This window comes from Henckelia pumila, chromosome 1 (genome assembly GCF_033568475.1).
Source record: "Henckelia pumila isolate YLH828 chromosome 1, ASM3356847v2, whole genome shotgun sequence".
Classification (NCBI taxonomy): Eukaryota; Viridiplantae; Streptophyta; class Magnoliopsida; order Lamiales; family Gesneriaceae; genus Henckelia; species Henckelia pumila.
Genome location: NC_133120.1, coordinates 77,723,465 through 77,744,871, shown reverse-complemented (window position 1 = coordinate 77,744,871; position 21,407 = coordinate 77,723,465). Strand labels below are relative to the sequence as shown.

At 36.2% G+C, this 21,407-nt stretch overlaps 3 protein-coding genes across 5 annotated transcripts; all 3 read left to right on the top strand.

Moving 5' to 3' along the window:
- Window positions 1-2,299: 2,299 nt before the first annotated feature.
- On the top strand, window positions 2,300-8,973 carry LOC140874935 (uncharacterized). 2 transcript variants are annotated; one of them, XM_073278430.1, is made up of 10 exons: window positions 2,300-2,552; window positions 2,647-2,698; window positions 2,810-2,864; window positions 3,009-3,094; window positions 3,857-4,895; window positions 6,854-7,079; window positions 7,301-7,436; window positions 7,991-8,085; window positions 8,177-8,300; window positions 8,584-8,973. In XM_073278430.1, exons 1-10 carry the CDS (start codon window positions 2,476-2,478, stop codon window positions 8,662-8,664), a joined length of 1,971 nt encoding a protein of 656 aa, XP_073134531.1. In that variant the 5' UTR covers window positions 2,300-2,475; the 3' UTR covers window positions 8,665-8,973. The 2 variants fall into 2 exon arrangements, with proteins under 2 accessions (XP_073134531.1, XP_073134532.1); XM_073278431.1 differs by having other exon boundaries at window positions 2,501-2,552; window positions 2,647-2,731.
- A 1,122-nt stretch (window positions 8,974-10,095) lies between these two features.
- LOC140875426 (uncharacterized) lies at window positions 10,096-13,993 on the top strand. Of its 2 annotated transcripts, none has more exons than XM_073279102.1 (8): window positions 10,096-10,625; window positions 11,134-11,236; window positions 11,381-11,473; window positions 11,564-12,247; window positions 12,349-12,712; window positions 12,943-13,024; window positions 13,145-13,376; window positions 13,622-13,993. In XM_073279102.1, the coding sequence occupies exons 1-7, from the start codon at window positions 10,449-10,451 to the stop codon at window positions 13,349-13,351; spliced, it is 1,710 nt and encodes a 569-aa protein (XP_073135203.1). In that variant the 5' UTR covers window positions 10,096-10,448; the 3' UTR covers window positions 13,352-13,376; window positions 13,622-13,993. The 2 variants fall into 2 exon arrangements, with proteins under 2 accessions (XP_073135203.1, XP_073135204.1); XM_073279103.1 differs by having other exon boundaries at window positions 13,145-13,381.
- A 4,691-nt stretch (window positions 13,994-18,684) lies between these two features.
- On the top strand, window positions 18,685-19,966 carry LOC140865822 (uncharacterized). The gene is made up of 2 exons (XM_073270612.1): window positions 18,685-19,878; window positions 19,946-19,966. The coding sequence occupies exons 1-2, from the start codon at window positions 18,685-18,687 to the stop codon at window positions 19,964-19,966; spliced, it is 1,215 nt and encodes a 404-aa protein (XP_073126713.1).
- Window positions 19,967-21,407: the final 1,441 nt, after the last annotated feature.

The window sequence follows — 21,407 nt, the reverse complement described above, 5'->3', positions numbered from 1 at the left end:
ACTGAATATTTTAATTATTTTATTTTTGAGAACTTTTTTTTCCATTAAATATGACATACATCAAAATTTACATCATACATTTCTGCTATATGAGGTGAAAATAGACCATCTATATATTCTTCTTGCTTTGGCATATATATGGAACACGTCCATAACAATTGCGTCCCACCATTCCGACATAAAACCAGTCATTAGAAGGTAACACTGCAGCATCTTTGTGGGTGGTAGACTAGTACGTATACGTATGCTTTTTTTAATGATATTATATTATATGCAAAAGTATATAGTTATAATATATTAGTTTCTTTTTAATTCTTTAGTTATACACATGCTATCTCAGTTAAGATCACAATATTATATTTTTATAATTTTTTGTTGTGATTTTGTAATGTTAACTTTAAGTTTGTATTATATAATTTACATGGTTATGTATATTATTTGAGTTGGCTATCAATTAACAGGAATTAGGTAAATTTATTTCGAACTAATAAAATCAAGTTAATATTATCAGTAAATCTAGATAATTTATTTTTTTAATAAAATAATCTAATTATAAAATATTTTCATAGGAACTTTATTTGATTTCTTATTCAATTTTACAGAAAAATAATGAATAAAAATAAATATCATTTATTTTTAAAATATAAAATAAAAAGATAATGAAATAAGTAACCAAATTTAATAATACATGTAAATTTATTTAATTCTATGCCTGATTTTATTTAATGAAATCTTTAATTATAAATTTTCAAGAAAGTCAAGATCTAAATAAAAATATATTAACAAATCAAACGTAAATTGTAGATTTGATTTGATTTGATTTAATTACAGGTATAAATAATTATCAATATTTAAAAATAAAATAAAAATTATAATAGTTAATATGATAAATTTTAAGTTTAGAATGCCAACCAATCAACATCATGTATATACAGAAAGTAATATATATATATATATATATTGAACAATAATTGCTCGGATCTTATTTTATTTTTAAGAAAAAATGTTGAACTTGGAGTAATATAATTTCTCCGATTTCAACACACATATATATAAATCTTGTCTAAAGTAATACGAGGAATGATTCCTCGAGGTAATTGCGTTAAATACCATTGTAAAATTTATGATGAGCTAATATATCTCTCTGTAATGAATTTGGTTATTTAAGTCACTCTCTTATATTTTTTCTAAACACATAGACCCCTATCCATATAATTGTGAAGATATGTATGTACATAAATTCTCAATAAAGCCCATTTTCTTTTATGTTTGATACTTATTTTTTAATCAATTGTTCATGCAATTAATTTATACAATACACAATTTAAATACAAAATAAAAAATCCACAAATAAAAAACTTCATCTTTTTATTTACTTTTACGGGTAGAATAGATTAAAATATATCATAATTTAATATTTTTAGTAAAAATAATTTTTTTATCAAACATCTATTCTTTTTTTTTTTTATCATTGTTTTTAGATTTTCTAAGGATTATGCTTTGACATAATGTTATTTATAATGAATCTTTTTTTCTTTCTATTAACACTTTTTAGATAGAATATATTAAATGCATATTATCTATAATTATTAGTTACATATTAACTAATTAAAAATATTAATTAATGAATCGGCTATTGCATAATATTCATTTCATTGTTGTACATTTTTTATTTAAAAAAGAATTCATATCATCGTGAGATTTATATTCTTTTTAAGTGATAAAATAAAAATAAAAATATATCATTGTAGTTTGAAAAAGAATTAATGAGAATGATTATTGTTAAATTGAGGGTTTTTTTGTCATTTGATAAATTTATGAGACAAAAAATTTAATTTTGGAGAGAATGAGCTAACAAAATTATAACACAAGGACTGAAATGCAAAAGTTAAAACTGTTACAAAAGAGGGTATATTTACTCATCGAGAATTTCACAAAAGTATTTGACGCACTTTTTTTTGATTTCTCGGATTTTTATAAAATTTCAAGTTTTACGACTGTCATAGGTTGACAATTATTTTCAAAAAAATTATAACATTTAATTAAAAAACCCCAAAAAACCGCATACATTTTATATATTTGAAACTAAGTAATATTATATTGTTCATGATTTAAGAAAAAAATATAGAAATTTGGATTGCTTAGAATTATAAAATATTTTTATTAAAAATACAAAAACTTTAAGGTTTCTGTAGATTTTTGGATGTGTTTGTAATTTTTTAAATATAAATTAAAATATTAAAAAAAAAAAAAAGGAATCGTACAAGCAAACTTTTTTCTTGGAGGAGAAGGTTTTAAAACGGCAGCGTCTCTGCTTCCTCCTCGTTAATGAATCATAAAAATTACAAGGTTGACTGAATTTTGACTTCGAATTCTTGAAAGCCTGTTGCTTTTTCAAATTCCAGTGCCCTATCTCCCGAATAAATCTTACGCCATTGATTTATTTGCAGAACCCATTTCAAAAATCGAAGCTTTATGGGATTTTTATTGGATGAATCGCCTGCCATCAGAGCTCTCGGTCCGTTGTTTAAGCTAACTGAAGTTCACTTATGGTGAGAACAAATTTTCTTCACGCTTTAGATGTATCTATGCATATTCAAGATTTTGTGCCTGTGAAATTTGATTTGTCTCACTTTTAATACATAGGGATGACTGCTCGACTGGAGCGCGGGAAGCATCGGATTATTTAGAGGCCGTTGTGAGTTTATTTTCTTTTGTTTGGCTGCAATAGGTTAGAAAAATGTAATCTTGGATTAATTTATGTTTTACGTGTATTCTGTGATTTACATTGTAATTTTTTTAACTGCAGATGTTTAATGACGCTGATTATGTCAGTGAAAAGATTGGCGCCGCGAGAATCAATGGCAAGATTCGCTTTTTTACTTTTGTTTTGGTTTTATTGTTTATAAGCGTAAATTTGTTAAAATTTTGATCGGGAGGTGTTGTAGATTTGGATTTAGGGTGGATGAGATCTCTGTTTAATGTTTGAAGTTCTTTTGGGCTCTCAGGGTTTAGCTTGGCAACTGAAGATGTTGAACTAGCCGAACAACTGAGTGGTTTAGGACTTCCATTGTCTTTCCATACTAACAAGGCGGTAATACCACATTTTTTGTTCTTTTGTGATTTCATGTCAAATTTGAAATTCATGAGCTAGTAAAGCTATTATTTTATCTTAGAACAGTTATGCTGATCATAATTATTGAAAGCCCACAAGGTGTGTGGCGCACGCATTGGCCATGAAGTTCGTGGCTAGGTGTGCCATAAAGGATTAAGAAATTTTGTAAGTGCGCCTGAAAGGATTTTGTATCTTAGGTCAAATCCAAAGTTATAGTCATTCTCATATGTTTGTTCATTCATTGATATTTTTTATTGTTATTCCATGATTTTTATTTCATATTGGTCTATTGGATGTTGCGTGACATATTTTTCTTCTTATGTGTAATTTGAATATGTTTTCTTGATGCACCTTGGTCTGATAACATGCCAATCTTGGTTTGTGCCTTCGCCCTTCTGCCTGGGCTCCAGGATACATGTGTGCCTTAATGGCTGTGATGTTTATCGAATTCCGAAATGATTTGGAAAATGTTTTCAGTGAGGAATAGAAATTCCCGTTTAAAAGTGACAATTTTTTGGAATCTCAATATGAACAATGGTTCATGCTTTGATCCTTTGATAAATGGTGACGATTCGACTGCAAAATGTTTTACGATGTGTTAAGATACTAATGATTTTGAACTTCCTTTTGTTGAAGTTTGGCTGGTTGGTGTATGTGGTTCAACATATCTCTCTCAATTTTCACTGGTAATACCGGTTGATTTCTTTTTCTTGATATATGGATTTTAATTATTTCTTGTAGAAGAGGAATGGAGTGATAAGTGGGAGAAGGAAAACTACAATAAAAAATAATAAGCTGCTTCCCAAAGTCATTGATGGTGACTTACTGCATTCAGTAAAAGAGTGCGAGGAGAATGGATCTCCCTCTGACGCACTTGATATTTCTGAGACGCTTGACCAAAGTGAAACACATAACCATGGAATTTTAGCTGATGGTGACATATTATTGAATCTCTCTGCTGAAAGAGACGACTCAATTAGCTATCTTGGACGTTCCTGCGACATCACCAGTGAACTTGATTCTTTTAACGAGGTATCAAATCTTGGATTTGACAATAATTTGGGCAGTTCTGGACTCAGCAACATTTCTTTGCGTGAAAGTGAGGCTACAATGTCCAAAAACGAAAAAGTGGCGGCTAGTTTAGGGCTAAAGGATGGATCGTCGGCAAGAAGTTGCTTATCAAATGATGCCATTCTTTTGAACGAGTTAAAGAGAGAAATGGAATCCGTAAATCTCGATATCCATTCAATACCGGACCATGAAACCAAAGGCGTATCAAATGACTTCAGTATTGAGATGATGCATGATGCAGATTTGGCAGCATGTTCAACATTACTTGCAACAACCCATGCTGATATTATTGCAAATCATAAAAAAACCGACTCTCAAGAATGGATAACATATTGGGATGATTTTTACTTGAGAAATTACTTCTATAATGTCATTACAAAGGAGACCACATGGGATCCTCCTGTGGAAACGGAACACGCACCGTTTGTTACTGCTGATGAGAGCACGTATAAATTGGTTGAAATGGCTGAAGTAGATGATGACAAATTGGACAACAGAAAATTTGATGAGTTGCGAGAGACTTGTTATTTGCAACCTGACCTCTACTTTTCTAAAGAACTGAGAGATGATAATTTATCAAGTCAACAATTTGATGAATCTGCTGGATGTTGGATTTTATCTGATTGTATTTCGAGTATTAGGAACACAAAAAAGAAAAAGAGAGTCAGGAGACCACAATCTGACTGGAAACCATCCAATTCAAATGAAGGTCTGAACTCTTTTTTCCTTCACTATATTTCTAAGTAAATGTTCCATGTGGTAAATCTTACTTCAGTATTGTCTTCATGACTATCTACTCCTTCCCCCAATTTCATTTAGATTACCTCTTCGGATGATGATTGTCTTCCTTCTCATGTGTTGTTCAGTATGGGTGTTTGTGATGTATTATACTGGTGGTGATGAGTAGCGGGTTTCAATTATTGTCTGTCAAATAATATGTTTCTTCTTGGCACATATAATCAGCCTCAGCTCTCGTCCATTTGGAATTACTGAAGCCTGGCATAGAGTATCTCGAACCAGGTGTCATGATGGCCCTGCTAAAATTAATAAAATTGGTATATACTATCTGATATTTAATTTAAAATCACTTTTTTAATTTTGATATCAATTTAATAAAATATTTGTTATCTATATATGGTATTTAATTTACTATAAAGTAAGTAAATTATTCAATGAATTAAAATAAATTAATTATTGCCGATGAGGCCTTATTCTAATGGCTAAGGTCGAGGCCTTGAGACCCTTTGGTCTCAGGTTCCATTTCCGCTGATTACGGATAATTTTTCTAATTTATTTAGGTAGATTTAGAAGTTTTCTTTGTAATTATTTCGCTCGAGATAAGCACGTCTCGAGTTTAAGCTCAAGTTCCGCCTGTAGTGCGGGCAGATATTTTATATGGTTGTAATTTGGATCAATACTGTATTTGTACTCTAAAAAAAATTATTATTTAAACAATTAAATTAATATATAAATTACTTTAATATAATTTTAATATGTAAATTTGTTAAACAAATTTATAATTAGTTATCTGATGGAATATGAGTATCTATTTAGGAGTGAAGTATGAAGCTATGTTGCATGGATACAGGTACGGGTATCGGATCTGATACGAGACGAGTACGGCGATACGAGAAATTTTGAAAATATAAGACACGATACGGCTAGGATTTAAAAAAATATAATATTATATGTGTCTAGGATACGGCGGCGAGCAGAAAACTTCAAGGTCCAAGGAGTGGTGTTGGTGATGATAGACGATGAGAAGCAGAAAAAGAAGAGCTGACGAACCGAAGAAAGAATCGATGACTTATCGCTTTTAAGCCCAATTCATATTAATATATATATTAAGTAGTCCTCATACATTTCTAATTTTTCAATTGAACCCTTAAATTTTTAATTTTTTGCGATTTAACCCAAACGTACCCAAGCCGTACCCAACTGGTCAAACTTGGAAAAGGTCAACGACACGGGTTTTGCCGTATCCGACACGCGTATCCGCGTGTCGTACCCGTACCCGATACTCCAAATATTTTTTTTTTTGGAGTACCCATTCTACATAGGTCTGAAGTAGGTGAATCGGAGATAATTATTTTGTTTGGTGCCGAAATTTCGCTAATTTGATGCAAAACATGCACTAAGATGGTGCAATGGGTGGGAAATGATCTTATAGTTGCCAACATTTTGTTATGTAAGTTTATTATTCTTATTTTTTTTTTGAGGTATTCAGTTTGTTGCTCTCTAAATCTTGAAGTTATGCATTTTTCCAAATGTTTTTGTTTTTTTTTGTTTTTTTGTTTCCGTTTATGTTTTGTCTTTTTTTGTGTTTTTGTTTTTATTTTCCATTTCCATGGTTACATCCTTGTGCATTGTAGCATTATAGCATTTTAAAACACAATTATACTAATTGAATATTTAAGCTTCATAAAGTTTGACATTGTGTAAGTTGGCATCATTATACACCTCCTTTTTGTTAAGATGTCCACTTGTCCACTAGAAAGTAGAAAGGGTCGAAGTTGTTTTAGGTATTGGGATTGAAATACATGTAATTTTGTTTTAATCTCCCCGCTCTTTCGAATAAAAAATTGGGTCGTATATAAAATATTTACTAATTTTCTTTTGTTGCGGATATTAATATAGCTTTGACTTGATACTTGGCTTTTTTGTTAGACCTCCATGGAGTTCTGCTAGAAGCTGCTCCCAGTATAAGCAAATACTGGTGGCAAAGATATATATTGTTCTCCAGATTTGATGATGGCATTAAAATGGATGAAGAAGGATGGTTTTCTGTTACTCCAGAGCCCCTAGCCAAGCATCATGCAATACGTTGTGGCAGTGGTTCAATAATTGATTTTTTCACCGGAGTTGGTGGTAATGCTATTCAATTTGCTCAACGGTGAGCCGCACCCTAATTTTCTGCTTCCTTATACATCTAATCAATGCTCCAAGTTGTCATAGTCATTGATTCAGTAACCATGTATTCTCTTTTCTCACATGGGTAAATAACTATGTATTTTGCATGTATGGTTTTTGGGAATTCGATACTCACATGATTTTTTTTTTTGGCAAGTTGAATTTTTATACGTCGATGAAAAATATTATTGCTGCTTTTTTCAGGAGTAAACATGTCATCGCCATTGATATCGATCCAAATAAGATCGAGTATGCGATGCATAATGCTAGCTTATATGGAGTTGAGGACAAGATAGATTTCATAAGGGGTGACTCCTTTTCTTTGGCTCCAAAATTGAAGGCAAGGAAATTCTGAATCTTCAGAGAGACTGATTTGTAACTTTTACATTTTTTTCGTGTGTGCATGTTTGAAGCTTGTATTGAGTATTCCTACTTGTCATGTACAAGAACCTTGTGCTCATGCTTTTAAACAAGATAGACGAGCTGATATAGCAGAAATTTTAATGCACATTTAACATTGCATTTTGTTAATTAAATTGCCTGTAATGTAGAAGTTGGAAGAACTCATCCATATGTTTTCTGTTTGTAACTCAACTATAGGCTTGTGGTTTTTTAAATTAGGGAATCCTCCATGTACAGTACAATTCCTTAGAAAATGGGCGGCAATAGAAACAAGAGAGTGTCCTAAAAAATGTTGATACAGCAGTGCTTCCATTTGTTTGAATTATCTGCACCATAGTTCATAGTATTTTATCTGAAAATTTTTATCATTTTCCATTCGATAACATTTACCCATTCAGGATTTACATGTTCTCGATTTAAAATCTCTAGGTTTTTACCCTTTTTTGTGGTCACCTGTCTTTCTATGTATAGCATCAATTTGACATTTTTCAGGCTGATACGGTCTTCATGTCACCACCTTGGGGAGGTCCTGATTATACCCGAGTGAAGAAATTTGACATCAATACCATGCTGAAGCCAAAGGATGGGTATTGTTTATTTTTGGCTATTTGTTTTTGTGTTTCTGTTGGTTTTTACAAGATGTTGATGCTAATTTTATGCTTCTCTTGTTTATGTCAGGAAATTTCTCTTTGATGTTGGAAAGGGGATTGCTCCCAAGATTGTCATGTTCCTCCCAAGAAATGTAGATATCAACCAATTAGCAGAGTTGTCTTTAACCGCAACCCCTCCGTGGTCTTTAGAGGTATTTCACAGTCCACTTAATTGCATTTCATTTCATCTTCGTAATTTTTTTCAAATGAGCGATTTATTGGATATTAGGAGACCTGTATTGATTCAATAGGGAGGTTAGTAGCATTTATCTGGAAGAAATATATTGCTTTTGGTGAACCACTCACTCCCTTCTGTTTGAGGGTCAAATGTAAAACCTGCCTTCTTTTGCTCAATTAGCTTGTTAAAGGAACTACTTACTCTACTTCTCCTCTTCCATGTCTGCGCATTTCTGATTCCAAAATCTATAATTTTAGGTGGAAAAGAATTTCTTAAACGACAGGTTGAAGGCTGTTACCGCATACTTTTGTGAACCTCCGAGTTTCGGGAGATCTTGAGATTGTTTAAATCGCTCTGAAGTTGAAGGCTTCGTCCATGACGCACCTTTTGTACATAGACATTCAAGATAAACTTATTGGAGCTTGTAAATATCCATGCATGTAATATGTAATATAGAGAACGAATGAAGGGTGTAAATGTTAGAGGATAATTTATTGAATTTTATTTTACAACAATTTCATGCGGTTAAAAAATTTCTGGAAATGTGATGCTTTAATACATGTAGAAGTATCATACTCTCAAAGCCTGAAGATGTAAAAGTACATTATGTATCCGAATATATGGTCATGGTTGGATTTGCCTCCGTCGATCTGGGTGCCCAGACATTTTATGTCCGTCAAACTTTTCCTGCGATGTTATAATTTACAACTTATTCGGCAGCAATATGAGGACAGCAATATAAGGTCTCGAGTTCAAGATTCAAATAATTCGTCGTCTTTTTCTATTATAACATCTTATTTGACGGCATATAAGGTCATGAATTCAAGATAAGCAATCTGTCGTCTCATCTAATCGATGAGACATCATCTTGGATGGTGTCCCATGAAGCCTGTAACCCTGAGAGGGAAAAGTCAAAACCAATGAATGCGATTCAGAAGAGTGAAAAATGGCCGCAGGATCCTTCGTAGGGGGCTGCCATAGAAAACATTTGTTGCAGGCAAAGGCAATTTGTTTCATATTTATTTCATCTTTATTTATTCTCCTGGAGACCCCCACCAGCCCATATAGCTTTTTATTTAGTTAAAGAACATTATTTTTCACTCATATAATGCACTAATAAAACTTTTTTTTTTTTGGTTATTAAATATTTCAAATCGATACTTTTGGTTCTTCAATTTTAGAATTACCTTTTTAGATCTCACTATTGATTTCATGATTAAACGTAACTTACTGAATAAATTGTGAAGACATATGAGTGGGTACAGACAAAAATTATACTTAAAAATGTATATACATCAAAGAGGACTAAATTTTATTCATGTCCACTATTTAGATATACATGTTATTTCATTCTTTTCTGTTTTTATTTTAAAATTCTCACACAAAACTCACGTTAATTTTACGAAGAAAATTAAAAAAAAAAGGAACTCGACAACAAATATATATTAAATACCTTGAATTTTTTTTTGTCAGTTTATGCGAAAAATGTCAAAGAATATGGCAATTTCCAATGCAGGGGATATTTAGCTATCATTTTAGAAAACTCTATGATAATTACTTATTACTTGTCCGTCTCACTCATTTAAGTTACATTTTTTTGTATGTCTCAAATATATTGTTTAGTTTTCATATTTAATGTTACTCCTATTCTTTTACCAATTTAAACGTTTTTTTTTAAAAAAAAATTGTGTGAATACAAATACTGCCTGTATCAATAGAACCGACAAAGTAATATTTTTGGTTTTTATCCCACTTAATAGTTTCATGGCTGGATGTTATTATCCCTATAGATGTACAATAATCAATTACTTTGAAGTAACCCTTTTCACTTCATTGCGATCTGCACAAAATGATCCTTCATATACTAGTCAAAATTTCAGACATAGCCGTGGAAAAAGGGACCCAAAATTTCTCCAAGCATGGAAAAATTTGTTCACAGAACATCATAATTTTGATGCAGACTCCGTCCCTTAAAGTCCAAAAAGCGCTGTCTTTCACGTAAATCCACACACACACAAGCCCCATTAAAAAAACACCATAAAGACTCCATTTTTATTTATATGCCATACACTCAGATCTCTGTGATTCTACAACCACTTCCCTTTTACTCTCTGTATTGAGGATGCCGGAACTGAGTTTTCAAGATTTGAGATCGGGTTTCAGGGCCCGAGAGATGAGCCCCAACTCTGTCATTTTCAATGCTGAATCAAATTTCAGTGTCTTTTCTCCTGCTTCTGCTAGTGTCGAGCGATGTTCTTTTGCCTCTGATGCTCCTGATCAAGATTCCCTTGCTTCACAAGTAATGCTGATGGATTCATCACTTCTTATTTGTCTGATTGTATTTTTCAGCCCCTCTTCGCATGCATTTTGGAAAAATGGATTTCAAATGAGTGCATACATGTGTATTCTTGAACATAGTCTTAAACTTTCTATTACGTTTAGATAGGAAAACAATATATTCGTTGTGGTGTTACATTGTGTTAGAAATTTGAAATTTTGGAAGTAAAAGTTACGGTTTTCAAATAATTATGATTGGAATTTGATGGGTTATTTGACGGACAACTGGCTTGTCGGTGTTGGTCGGCCTGTCAATGCAGTTTTCAGTATGTCCTTTTCGTTTATGTGGGGAATGGGTAAAGAATTTTTTCCATTAGATTTCACAGAAGGGTTTTGGTTTTTAGCATTCAACAGATTCTGTTGCTAAAGTAAAATGTAGTTCTTGCATTCAGAAAGTATCTATTTTTTTTTTAAACTCAAAAAGTGTCCATTTAAGAAGCTGGAGAGTTGAAATTTGTAAGTTGTAACAGAAGTTCGCAGGGCATGAATCATCTGAGGATTTGAGTAGCTCAGATCCAGATCCAAATAAATCCACGCTGGTAATTCATCTCAGTAGAAAAGAAAATTCAGAAGGTAATTCTTGGTCTGCGCCCCCTTCTTTTATTTAGTTTAAATTCTATGTTTACTGGCTTTCACCTCTTTCCAATGTTGAATGACACGAACTATTGAAATTTTAATAATGCTAACGATTTGTAATCCAATATGACGTTCACTTAGTTCAAAAACCATATGGGAGTGAGACTGAGACGACTGAGGATGAAAATGTAGCAGCAGATTCTGCTAAAAATTCGTTTTCCCGAGCTGTTAGAGGTATTATATATGTATATGTTTTGCAAATTAATTGGCCACTTCTGTGTTCAATCATTTACAGTTATTTCTTGGTGGGTTTTGTTTGATTAGAATGCCAAGATAGAAGATTGAGATCTGAAATAGAGAAAAAATCTGATCACCGAGGGCCTGCTTCTATAGATCATGACTATTCTGCGACTATTTCTGTAAGCTCTTCCTCGCCGAGACTTGGTGTCATGAAGAAACCATCTGCTGCACCTTATAGGACCAGTACATTTCCTAGTCCTGAAACACCTAATCAGCATTCAGATATTGGTGGGGTTCAGAAAGGATGGAGTTCCGAACGTGTTCCACAGAACATGAACGCTAATAAGAGGAGCGTGAATTCTGCATTTCCACCTTACAATAATGGTAGGACTTTGCCTTCAAAATGGGAAGATGCAGAGAGGTGGATTTTCAGTCCCATGTCGGGAGATGGTGCTATAAGGACTTCAGTTCAGCAGCCACAGAGGCGGCCTAAATCTAAGAGTGGGCCACTTGGGCCTCCCGGGGTTGCTTACTATCAGATGTTTTCTCCGGCCACTTCTGTGTTTGAAGGAGGGAATGCTAGAAAACTAATTGCAAATTCTCCATTTTTGACGGGTGTGATGGCTAAGGATGCTTTATCAATTCGACATGGTGGCTGTGAAGGCAATGAAAACTTTCTTCCAATGATGGAGCCATCAATGGTGAGGTCAATTAGCATACATGGATGCTCAGAAATATTAAACCAGTCGATGTTTCTTGGATACCAGGGTACATGGTCATCTCCTCTTTGATCTTGCCTCACAGAATTTTACTGTCTGTTAGTTGATTTGATTGCCTGATTGTTGTTCGGTTTCATGTTATATATGTAGATGAGCAGTATGACACTGAAACTGCTGAAAAGAATGTGTCCAGTGGTTGTTCGAGAAGGGATATGGCCACTCAAATGAGTCCAGAGAGTAGTATACACTCATCATCTGGGAGACGGTTATCGTTCTCTCTTGCAACTCCATCTATTTTACCCATTGTAGAATTGGAGAGCATTCATTCCTCCAAACCAGAGATCAGGGACGTGCCGGTTGATGGACATGTCACAATGACAAGGTGGTCCGAAAAGAAAAGGAATAAAAGTTCGGAAAAGGGCAGTGGATATGCTGATGATTGGAAAGGAAAACCTTTAAACATTTGCTCTGATACTTGGGATGATTCCACGGAGCCATCCAAGAGCATTTCAACGTAATATTATTCAACTATCCATCTTTGTTTTACTCGTCTTACGTGCTAAAACAAATGAAATGAATGATCTTCTATACTTCCACTGGATTATCCCTGATCCTGCTATTGTCTTATGATAACGTACATTCAACATCACGATGCTTCTGATGCATAAAATAATAAGACTGTTGGCAAAGTGCACAGAACAAACGTTCGGTGGCCATTTTATTTTATTGCTATACCTGTTTCAGGATTAGGCGGGAGGAGGACAGAATTACTGTGTGGGAGAACCTGCAAAAAGCAAAAGCTGAGGCTGCCATAAGAAAATTAGAGGTACAATTACTTGGTTTGTAAAATATGGTTTTTATTCCTTATCTGGGTGCCAGGTATCTACCGTAGGCCTTTCCTCGTTTGAACCTCGCCCTTATTCATCGGTTGCTTTTTACTGTTCAGATGAAATTGGAGAAGAAGAGATCATCATCCATGGACAAAATCACGAACAAACTGAGATCTGCACAAAAGAAGGCCCAAGATATGAGAAGCTCCATGCTCACTAACCAGACTCATCGAATCGAAAAGCCCTCCACCAAGGGATTGTCGTTTAGAAGGACCTGTCAGTTTGGCTTGTTTAGTGGCTGCTTTACCTGTCATGCATTTTAGTGGTAGACCAAGCTTCAACATGTATGTCGGGTATGTTCTTGTTTGCAATACGTCTCTTTGAAATTCTGCTTACTTTTCTAATTTTGATCTTCAAGTTCAACCTATGTTACTATTTTGTCTGCTCTCTCATCATCTGTTTACATTGTATGAGATTTGTCTACATAATTATATATATAAAAATGCAATCCAGAATTAATGGAAATGCGATGAAGGGTAAGATTGATTCTGCTCCTTCATGCTTAAAATATTTTTTCCGTTTCTTTTGATTAGGAATGACGAATACGTAAAAAAGGGTGTTGGATACAGTAAAATGCAGTAGAGATGCTTTGGGATGGTGACATTTGAATTGTTGCATACAAGATATACATTATATCCTATCTCAACGAACAATCGGACCGACGGAGAGATCCATTCTACTTGCTATCCCATGGATTAACTTACCAGTTAATCTTCCTCAAGGCATTATGTTATCAAACGAAACCTTAGGCGTTGATGGACCAGTGCTGGTGCTGTTAACTTGTATTCAAATGTTCATATGCTTAGTAAGTACTTTGATGCATAGAACTTTTTCGTCCCCATTCTGTTTAACTGTATTATATATTTTGAGGTTGAAAAACTATGCGCGTTCATGATTATATGATGTATTTTATGGCCCAATGTGTTGTTTGCTTAAACATGTAGGAGTGCTGCAATATTGATATATATTTTATAATGAATTTGTTACTTACGAATATCCATTAAATCATCCGTGCATATATTATATTCAAAATTACGAGTCTAGCTCCACCGGTGAAGAGTCTAAGTTGGTAGAGTAGAGAGTGCTTGGCCTGTGGTCAGAGTTCGTGTAATGGGTTGGGTGTGTCCCTCTGCTTCTGGCCCATCTGGCCTTCTGCTCTGGGGCCCAGACTCATACTCATGGCCTTCTCTCCATCTGGAAAAGAGAGTTTTTACCCTCCCAGGATTCGAACTTGCACCACCAGAGCAGAAGGCCAGATGGGCCAGAAGCAGCGGGACGCACCCAGCCCATTACATAAAAGGGCATTACAGTTCGATTCCCCTCCCAAACAACTTTTTGCTCGAACATGTCGTACATGACTTATCTGGTGTGGTTTACCTGTCTATCAGGGCACCTCCAGAGGATGTCCGAGTTAGTAGAATAGTTGAACGTTTAGCTTACAGGGCTTTACCTAGTATGATTTACCTGGTTGACGTGGTTTGTAAGTCTCTGTGTCAGTGCATACCAAAGACATCGACATGAGTTCCATCATATGAATACTTAACCGCAAAATAGGCTCAATGATCTGGTTCTTCGCTAGATTGGTCCGGCCTGTTCTCTCCCTATATTTTATTTTGACTGGCGGAGCACTTTGTCAATAACAAGTAAAAAGAGACAATTCAGTTTCAAATGGTTTATAAGCTTAGAAGGCAAAGTCTATTTGCTCTCTGTTCGACTTCTGCTTGCATTTTGGTTTAATTAATCGGGTATATCTTATCTGTTGAAGTAGTAATATCTTGGACGAAATTACTATAAATTTCTCCGTTGTATCATGAAAAGCACGAACCTCAAAACATTGCTCGATGAACATCGATCGTGTCCTTAAACACGATATAGATATGGGTACGCAAGCTTTGGTTCAAAGTAGCAATCCAACCTTATGTCTTAATAAGAGGGTGTTTGGGAGAGCTTTTAAGCTCTTAAAAACAGCTTTTAAGTTGTTTTAGAGCTTAAAAGCTCTCTGGATCCGTTTGGTAAATTTTTTTAAAAAATAAGCTGTCAAAATAAGCTGTTTGACAGCTTATAAGCTGTTTTTAAAAAAGCAAGGGGAGGTAATTTTTTTAAAAAGAACTTATTTTAACATTCTATCTCTCTAAAATATCCTTAAATATTTTAATAAATCTCCATCGTATCATCCACACATTAAATATTAAATATTATTTTTTAAAAAAATTCCAAATCACATAAATTTTTCTAAAATAAAATATTATAACAATTTTATTTTTTAATATATGTTTATTATAAAATTATTTTCATATATGTATAACTCAAAACATTATTTTCATATAATTATACCCTTTTTGGTAATTTCGACGATAAAAAGATCTTATAATATCAAACACATCAACATCTTTAAGTTATTTAAAATAAGTTTATCCAAACACTTTAACAACTTATTTTTAAAATAAGTTCTAACAGCTTATAAGCTCGTAAAACAGCTTTTAAGCTCTAAAAACTTATAAACTCTTTTTAATAAGTTTAGTCAAACACCCTCTAAATCAAAATATTAATGATTTGACGAACCTCAAAACATAGTGTCCTTAAACACGATATAGATGGTACGCAAGCTTTGCTTCAAAGTAACAATCCAAACTTGTGTCTAATTAATAAATCAGAATATTAATGATTTAGGTTGGGGTACGTATGCATACGGCCGTTTGTTTAATAAATTAATATTATATGGTGATGAGTTATATATAAAGACGAGACCCCCACAGTGTCAGCGTTTCACATGGATTTCTCGTGCTTTCCAACCATCAACATTTGCCTCCTAGTTTAATACGCAAGCCATGCATTTATTCAAACTCATGACCCATTCCAAGCACTTCATTTTCATATACACTTCATTCCAAATATTAAAAAGTAATACTGTTGGGAACGATATATACTCATCGTATCGAAGATAACGCTTATAATCATTTTCCTATTATTATTATTATTATTATTATTATTATTATAAAAAAATTAAGTTTTTTTGGACTCAGAGATGTGATGTTTTTTTGGTTTTGATTTACCGACTTTTTACTACGAGATAGTTCATTAGCGTTACATCTTTAAATAACATTAATCTCTCTTTTAAAAATTTTTTTTAAAAATATTATAGACTTGCGTGTCACCTATTTTTTTTTTTTTTTAAAAAAACATTAATCTCTCTTTTAAATTTTTTTTTAATCTCCCTGTTAAAAAAAATCAAGTATATTTACACATTTTAAGGGATTTTATGCCTAATTTTTAGAAACACGAGGTTTTAAAAAATTAATTATATGTTTTATTTTATTTATTTTTTTTCCAAAATTTTAACTTTATATGGTTGATGCTAATGTAGTTTTTCCTACATATTTTTAATATTAAAATAAAATATAAAGGCAGTGAAAAGTAGAAATACCAAATTTGACTTTGCACTGAAATTTTTTAATTGAATCTCTGAGATTTTCTGTTGACTCCATAGATAGATCATACATTTTCTTTAGCCTAGTGGTTGTGCATCCAAGTAATATTTAACTATATATATGCATGATAAAGAATAATGCTTTAGCATCGCATCTTCGATGTATTATCATTATCGGATATATGTACCCAGTTATTTTTTAATTACAAAAAAATATAAGATAATGTTATATAATAATTTACGCAATATTTATCGTACATCTTTATTTTATATTAATTAATAATCTGAATTTCTATTAATCTTTATATTTCCGAGTTGATTTATCTAATTACTTTTGATATCCTAGTAGGATACCCCGGGTGGATATACCCCCGGATGCCAGAAGTATCTCGGATGATGATATAACCCAGGGAGTCTAAGCACTCAGGAGACCCCGGGAGGTCTGGGGAGAACCCGGATAAAAGCAAAAGAAAGCAAAGCTGGGGGGCCCAAGTTTTTTTTATTCTCAAGGCCAGGAAACAGTCACGTCTGCTTAGAGTGTGTCAGGATCAAATTCCCGACCAAATCATTATGGACCACGCTCCAACGGAGTGGGCTCTTTCCTTAAATTACGGGATGTCTAAATCACACGTGATGACCGTCCCATCACCCTAAAAGCCATCAGTTAGCCCATACCCAATAATCATTGAAGACCCAAGCGGGCCATTATAAAAGTTAAGGGAGGGTGGGATAATTAGAGAGGACTCACTCTCTCAAATATATTCACCTATCTTTTCCGCCCGGGAGTATTACTCGCCCCCGGGTAGTTATTTTATGATAATTGCATCATTGGCGCCGTCTGTGGGAAAGTGAGTACAAGGCATAGATATGACCATCATTCATGATCCAGAAAGCTCCCGTCGAGCAGTGGCCGCAATTCAAGAACAAATGAATGCTATGGTAGACGCCGCGGTACAAAGAGTCATGGCAATGCAGCAAGAAGGAGGAAAGTATGGCCAAGGAAAGGAGAATGAAAAAGGATTAGAGGGAGAAAAAGAACAGGAGCCGAGGCCCGAAAAAGAGAAGAGCAGAGGTATACACTTGGAAGAGGAGGGAAACTCACATGCCAATATCACCATGGCGGGGGAGTTGGAGATGCTGAAATAAAAAATACAAAAACTGAAGAACACGGACCCGCGGGAATCTTCGCGGGTCAAAAGCCTGGGTTGTCCTTTCTCCTCGGAAATCATTAGGGAGCCATTGCCGATCCATTTCAAATCTGCCAAAATCAAGGAGTATGATGGTAGCACTGATACAGAGGAGCATGTGACCCGATTTGAGAACGTGGCAATGTTACATTGCTATGGTGATCAAATTAAGTGCAAGGTATTCCTGACTACCTTGGTGGATTCTGCTCAAAGGTGGTTCGAAAACTTGGAAGAAGGTAGTATTAAGACTTTCAAAGAATTCAGGAAAGTCTTTTTACAATACTTCAGCAGTAGCAAGCGATATAAAAAGACCACTCTCAGCCTTTTTGAAATAAAGCAGTCGAACGAGGAGTCTCTGAGGGCTTATATTAAAAAGTTCAATAGAGTGGCTCTGGAAGTACCTGCATGTGCACCGGAAACCAAAATCACCGCTTTCACACAGGGACTTAAAGAAGGAGAATTTTTTCCGTCTTTAGTCAAGAGGGCTCCCCGGTACTTTGAGGACCTCTTGGCTCGAGCTGAAAAATATATCAACATAGAAGAAGCCCAACGGCAGAAGAGGGAAAAAGACAAGAAGGAAGCACACAGGGAGAAAGGAAACCAGAGTAATCCAGGGAGAAGAAGGCCGGATCAACCAGGGAGGCTTGCCACCTATGCTCCCCACAGGATAGCTCGGGACCGAGAGATTCATCTATGTGAGGAAAATGCCCAACCGTTGCCTCCAAAGAGGCCGGGAAAATATTGCTCGATACATCGGGTAAACACCCATGATACCAGTGAGTTCCGGAGGCTCATATCAGAGCTAGGACAGTCTGTACCAGAGGAAGCAAGGCACGTAGAGAAGAAGCAGCGGGATGTCCCTTGGTGCCATGGCTCGACATCACACGGGCCAATAAGCCCTACCCTCCAAGAGCTCGGGAGATGACGCCTCGAAGGCCAGAAAAAAAAACCCCGAGAGGGATCTTCTAAAGGAGTGATCAACATGATTTTGGGAGGGTCCACTGATGGGGACTCTAATAGGGCTCGAAAATCTTGGAGTAAAAGAGAAAGCCTGGGAATCGAGGCCAGGAGACTGGACCCCAACCCAATCATTACATTTGGGCCGGGGGATTTGGAAGGGGTGTGTCTGCCTCACAACGACGCTTTACTTATCCGGGCTCGAGTTGCTAACTATGACATGAGAAGGGTGTTTGGGGATTCAGGGAGTTCTGTAAATGTCATCTTTCAAGAAGCATTCGAGCAAATTGACTTACAGGGGTGTGAGATCCATCCCGTGAAAACATCTCTATATGGGTTCGCAGGACATACCGTTCGGCGTAGAGGAGAAGTGTGGCTACCAATCACCCTGGGATCGGGCGATATAAAGAAGACTGTCATGGCCCTCTTTACCGTGGTGGAAGCCCCGTCTTCCTACAATATCATCCTAGGAAGACCGGCCCTGAATGCTTTTATGGTTTTCGCCTCTGCATACCACCAGAAGATCAAATTTCCGGTAGGAAATCAAGTGGGCGAGGTAAAGGGAGATCAGCATTCCTCTCGACGATGCTATGCGGACACCATCCGAGTGGACAATAAGAGGGCCCGGGGAAAGGAGAGAAGGGATGATCCGCAACAGGAGGAGGTATGCACAGTGGAGGAATTAAAGGAGGAATATGAGGAGGTGGAGGTAATGCCTGGACAGCCAGGAAGGATTGCTCGGATGGCTCGGGGTCTGGAGCCTGCTTTGGCTGAGCAATTGAAAACTTGCCTGGCCCAGAACGCGGATGTATTTTCCTGGTCTCCCAAAGAGCTAACGGGAGTCCCGGCTCATTTGGCTGAGCACAAGTTGAATATTCTCCCGGGATCCCGGCCTGTCAAGCAAAAGAAGAGACACTTCGGAGCGGAGAAGGACAGGGTCATTGCCGAACAAGTCCGGGAGCTGCTGGAAGCAGGGCACGTCAAAGAGGTACAGTTTCCTAGTTGGTTGTCTAACGTGGTGTTGGTACCCAAGAGTACAGGGAAGTGGAGAATGTGTATGGATTTCCGAGACTTAAATAAAGTCTGCCCAAAGGACTGCTATCCCCTGCCCCAGATTGATCAATTAGTGGATTCTACCTCCGGTTATGAGCTGCTTTGCTTTATGGATGCCTACCAAAGATACCATCAGATTCCCCTGGCTAAGGAGGACCAGGATAAGGTCAGTTTTGTTACGTTGGAAGGAACGTTTTGTTATGTGGTTATGCCTTTCGGGTTAAAAAATGCAGGAGCCACATATCAAAGGATGATGGATAAAGTATTCCAAAATCAATTGGGCCGAAATGTGGAGGTGTATGTGGACAATATTCTGGTGAAATCCAGGACCCGAGACCATTTTATTCCTGACTTGGAAGAAACCTTTAGCACCTTGCGAAGGTATGGGGGTGAAGCTCAACCCAGCTAAGTGCGTGTTTGGAGTAAAAAGCGGGAAATTCTTGGGATTTGTAGTGACAGAAAGAGGAATAGAGGTAAACCCGAAGAAGATAAAGATCCTGAAGGAGATGTCATCACCCTCCTCCATTATGGAGGTGCAGCGGTTGATCGGAAGAATCACTGCCCTGTCTCGTTTCATTGCTCGGTCTGCCCATCAGAGTCATCCTTTCTTTCAAGTGTTGAGGAGGGCTAAGAGGTTTGGATGGAGTGAGGAGTGTGAACGAGCTTTCCGGGAGTTGAAGGAGCATCTGAAAAATCTGCCTATCTTGGTTAAGCCTGAGCCAGGGGAGAGGCTATGGGTTTATATTTCCACGACAGAGTTTGCTGTAAGCACGATGCTAATAAAAGAAGAGGGAGGAGATCAAAAGCCAGTTTATTATGTAAGTCACGCTCTGAATGGACCTGAGATGCGGTACAGTGAAATGGAAAAGATGGCCCTGGCCCTTATCTTGACTGCCCGAAAACTCCGGCCTTACTTTTTATCTCATCCGGTCACTGTCTTTACCAATAACCCTTTGGGTCGGGTGATGACTCATCCGGATTCCTCAGGCCGATTGGTCAAGTGGGCAGTTGAGCTAGGAGAGTATGATGTAGAATACAAGCCTCGGGCGGCTATTAAGGCACAAGCTTTGTCTGACTTTCTGACCGAGGTCATCACCTTTGGTCAGGAAGAGGTATGGAGAGTCTTTGTAGATGGGGCTAGCAGTTTGGAAGGAAGCGGGGTGGGAGTAATCCTCATTTCTCCCACTCAGGAGAAAACTAAAGTTGCGATAAGGTTATCCTCTTTCAGATCTAATAATGAAGCGGAGTACGAGGCTGTAGTAGCCCGGTTCCATTTTACAAGATTAAGTGATTTTAAATATGTTAGAAATGACATATAATTTTAAAAGTGTCAAAACATGTTTAAGGAGTCCTTATTTGGTTAAAATAAGTGGAAAATCAGATCCGGAACGTTCAAAAATGGTGGGGTAGGTCCCGGGGGTTCCCGAGGACCAAAACCAGTTCGGAAGCATGAGAAACAGTTCGGAGCTATCGGGCAGATCGGAGCTTCCGATCCGAGAACGGAGCTTCCGATCTCAACCAGAAACAGGTGTCAAGGAGATTGAAACACGTGGTCAGATGCAGAAGATCGGAGCTTCCGATCCTGCGATCGGAGCTTCCGATCTCGGCCGTCCAAAACGTAACAAACATGCACCGATCGGAGCTTCCGATCAGGAGATCGGAGCTTTCGATCGTGGCCTATAAATAGAGGTCCGA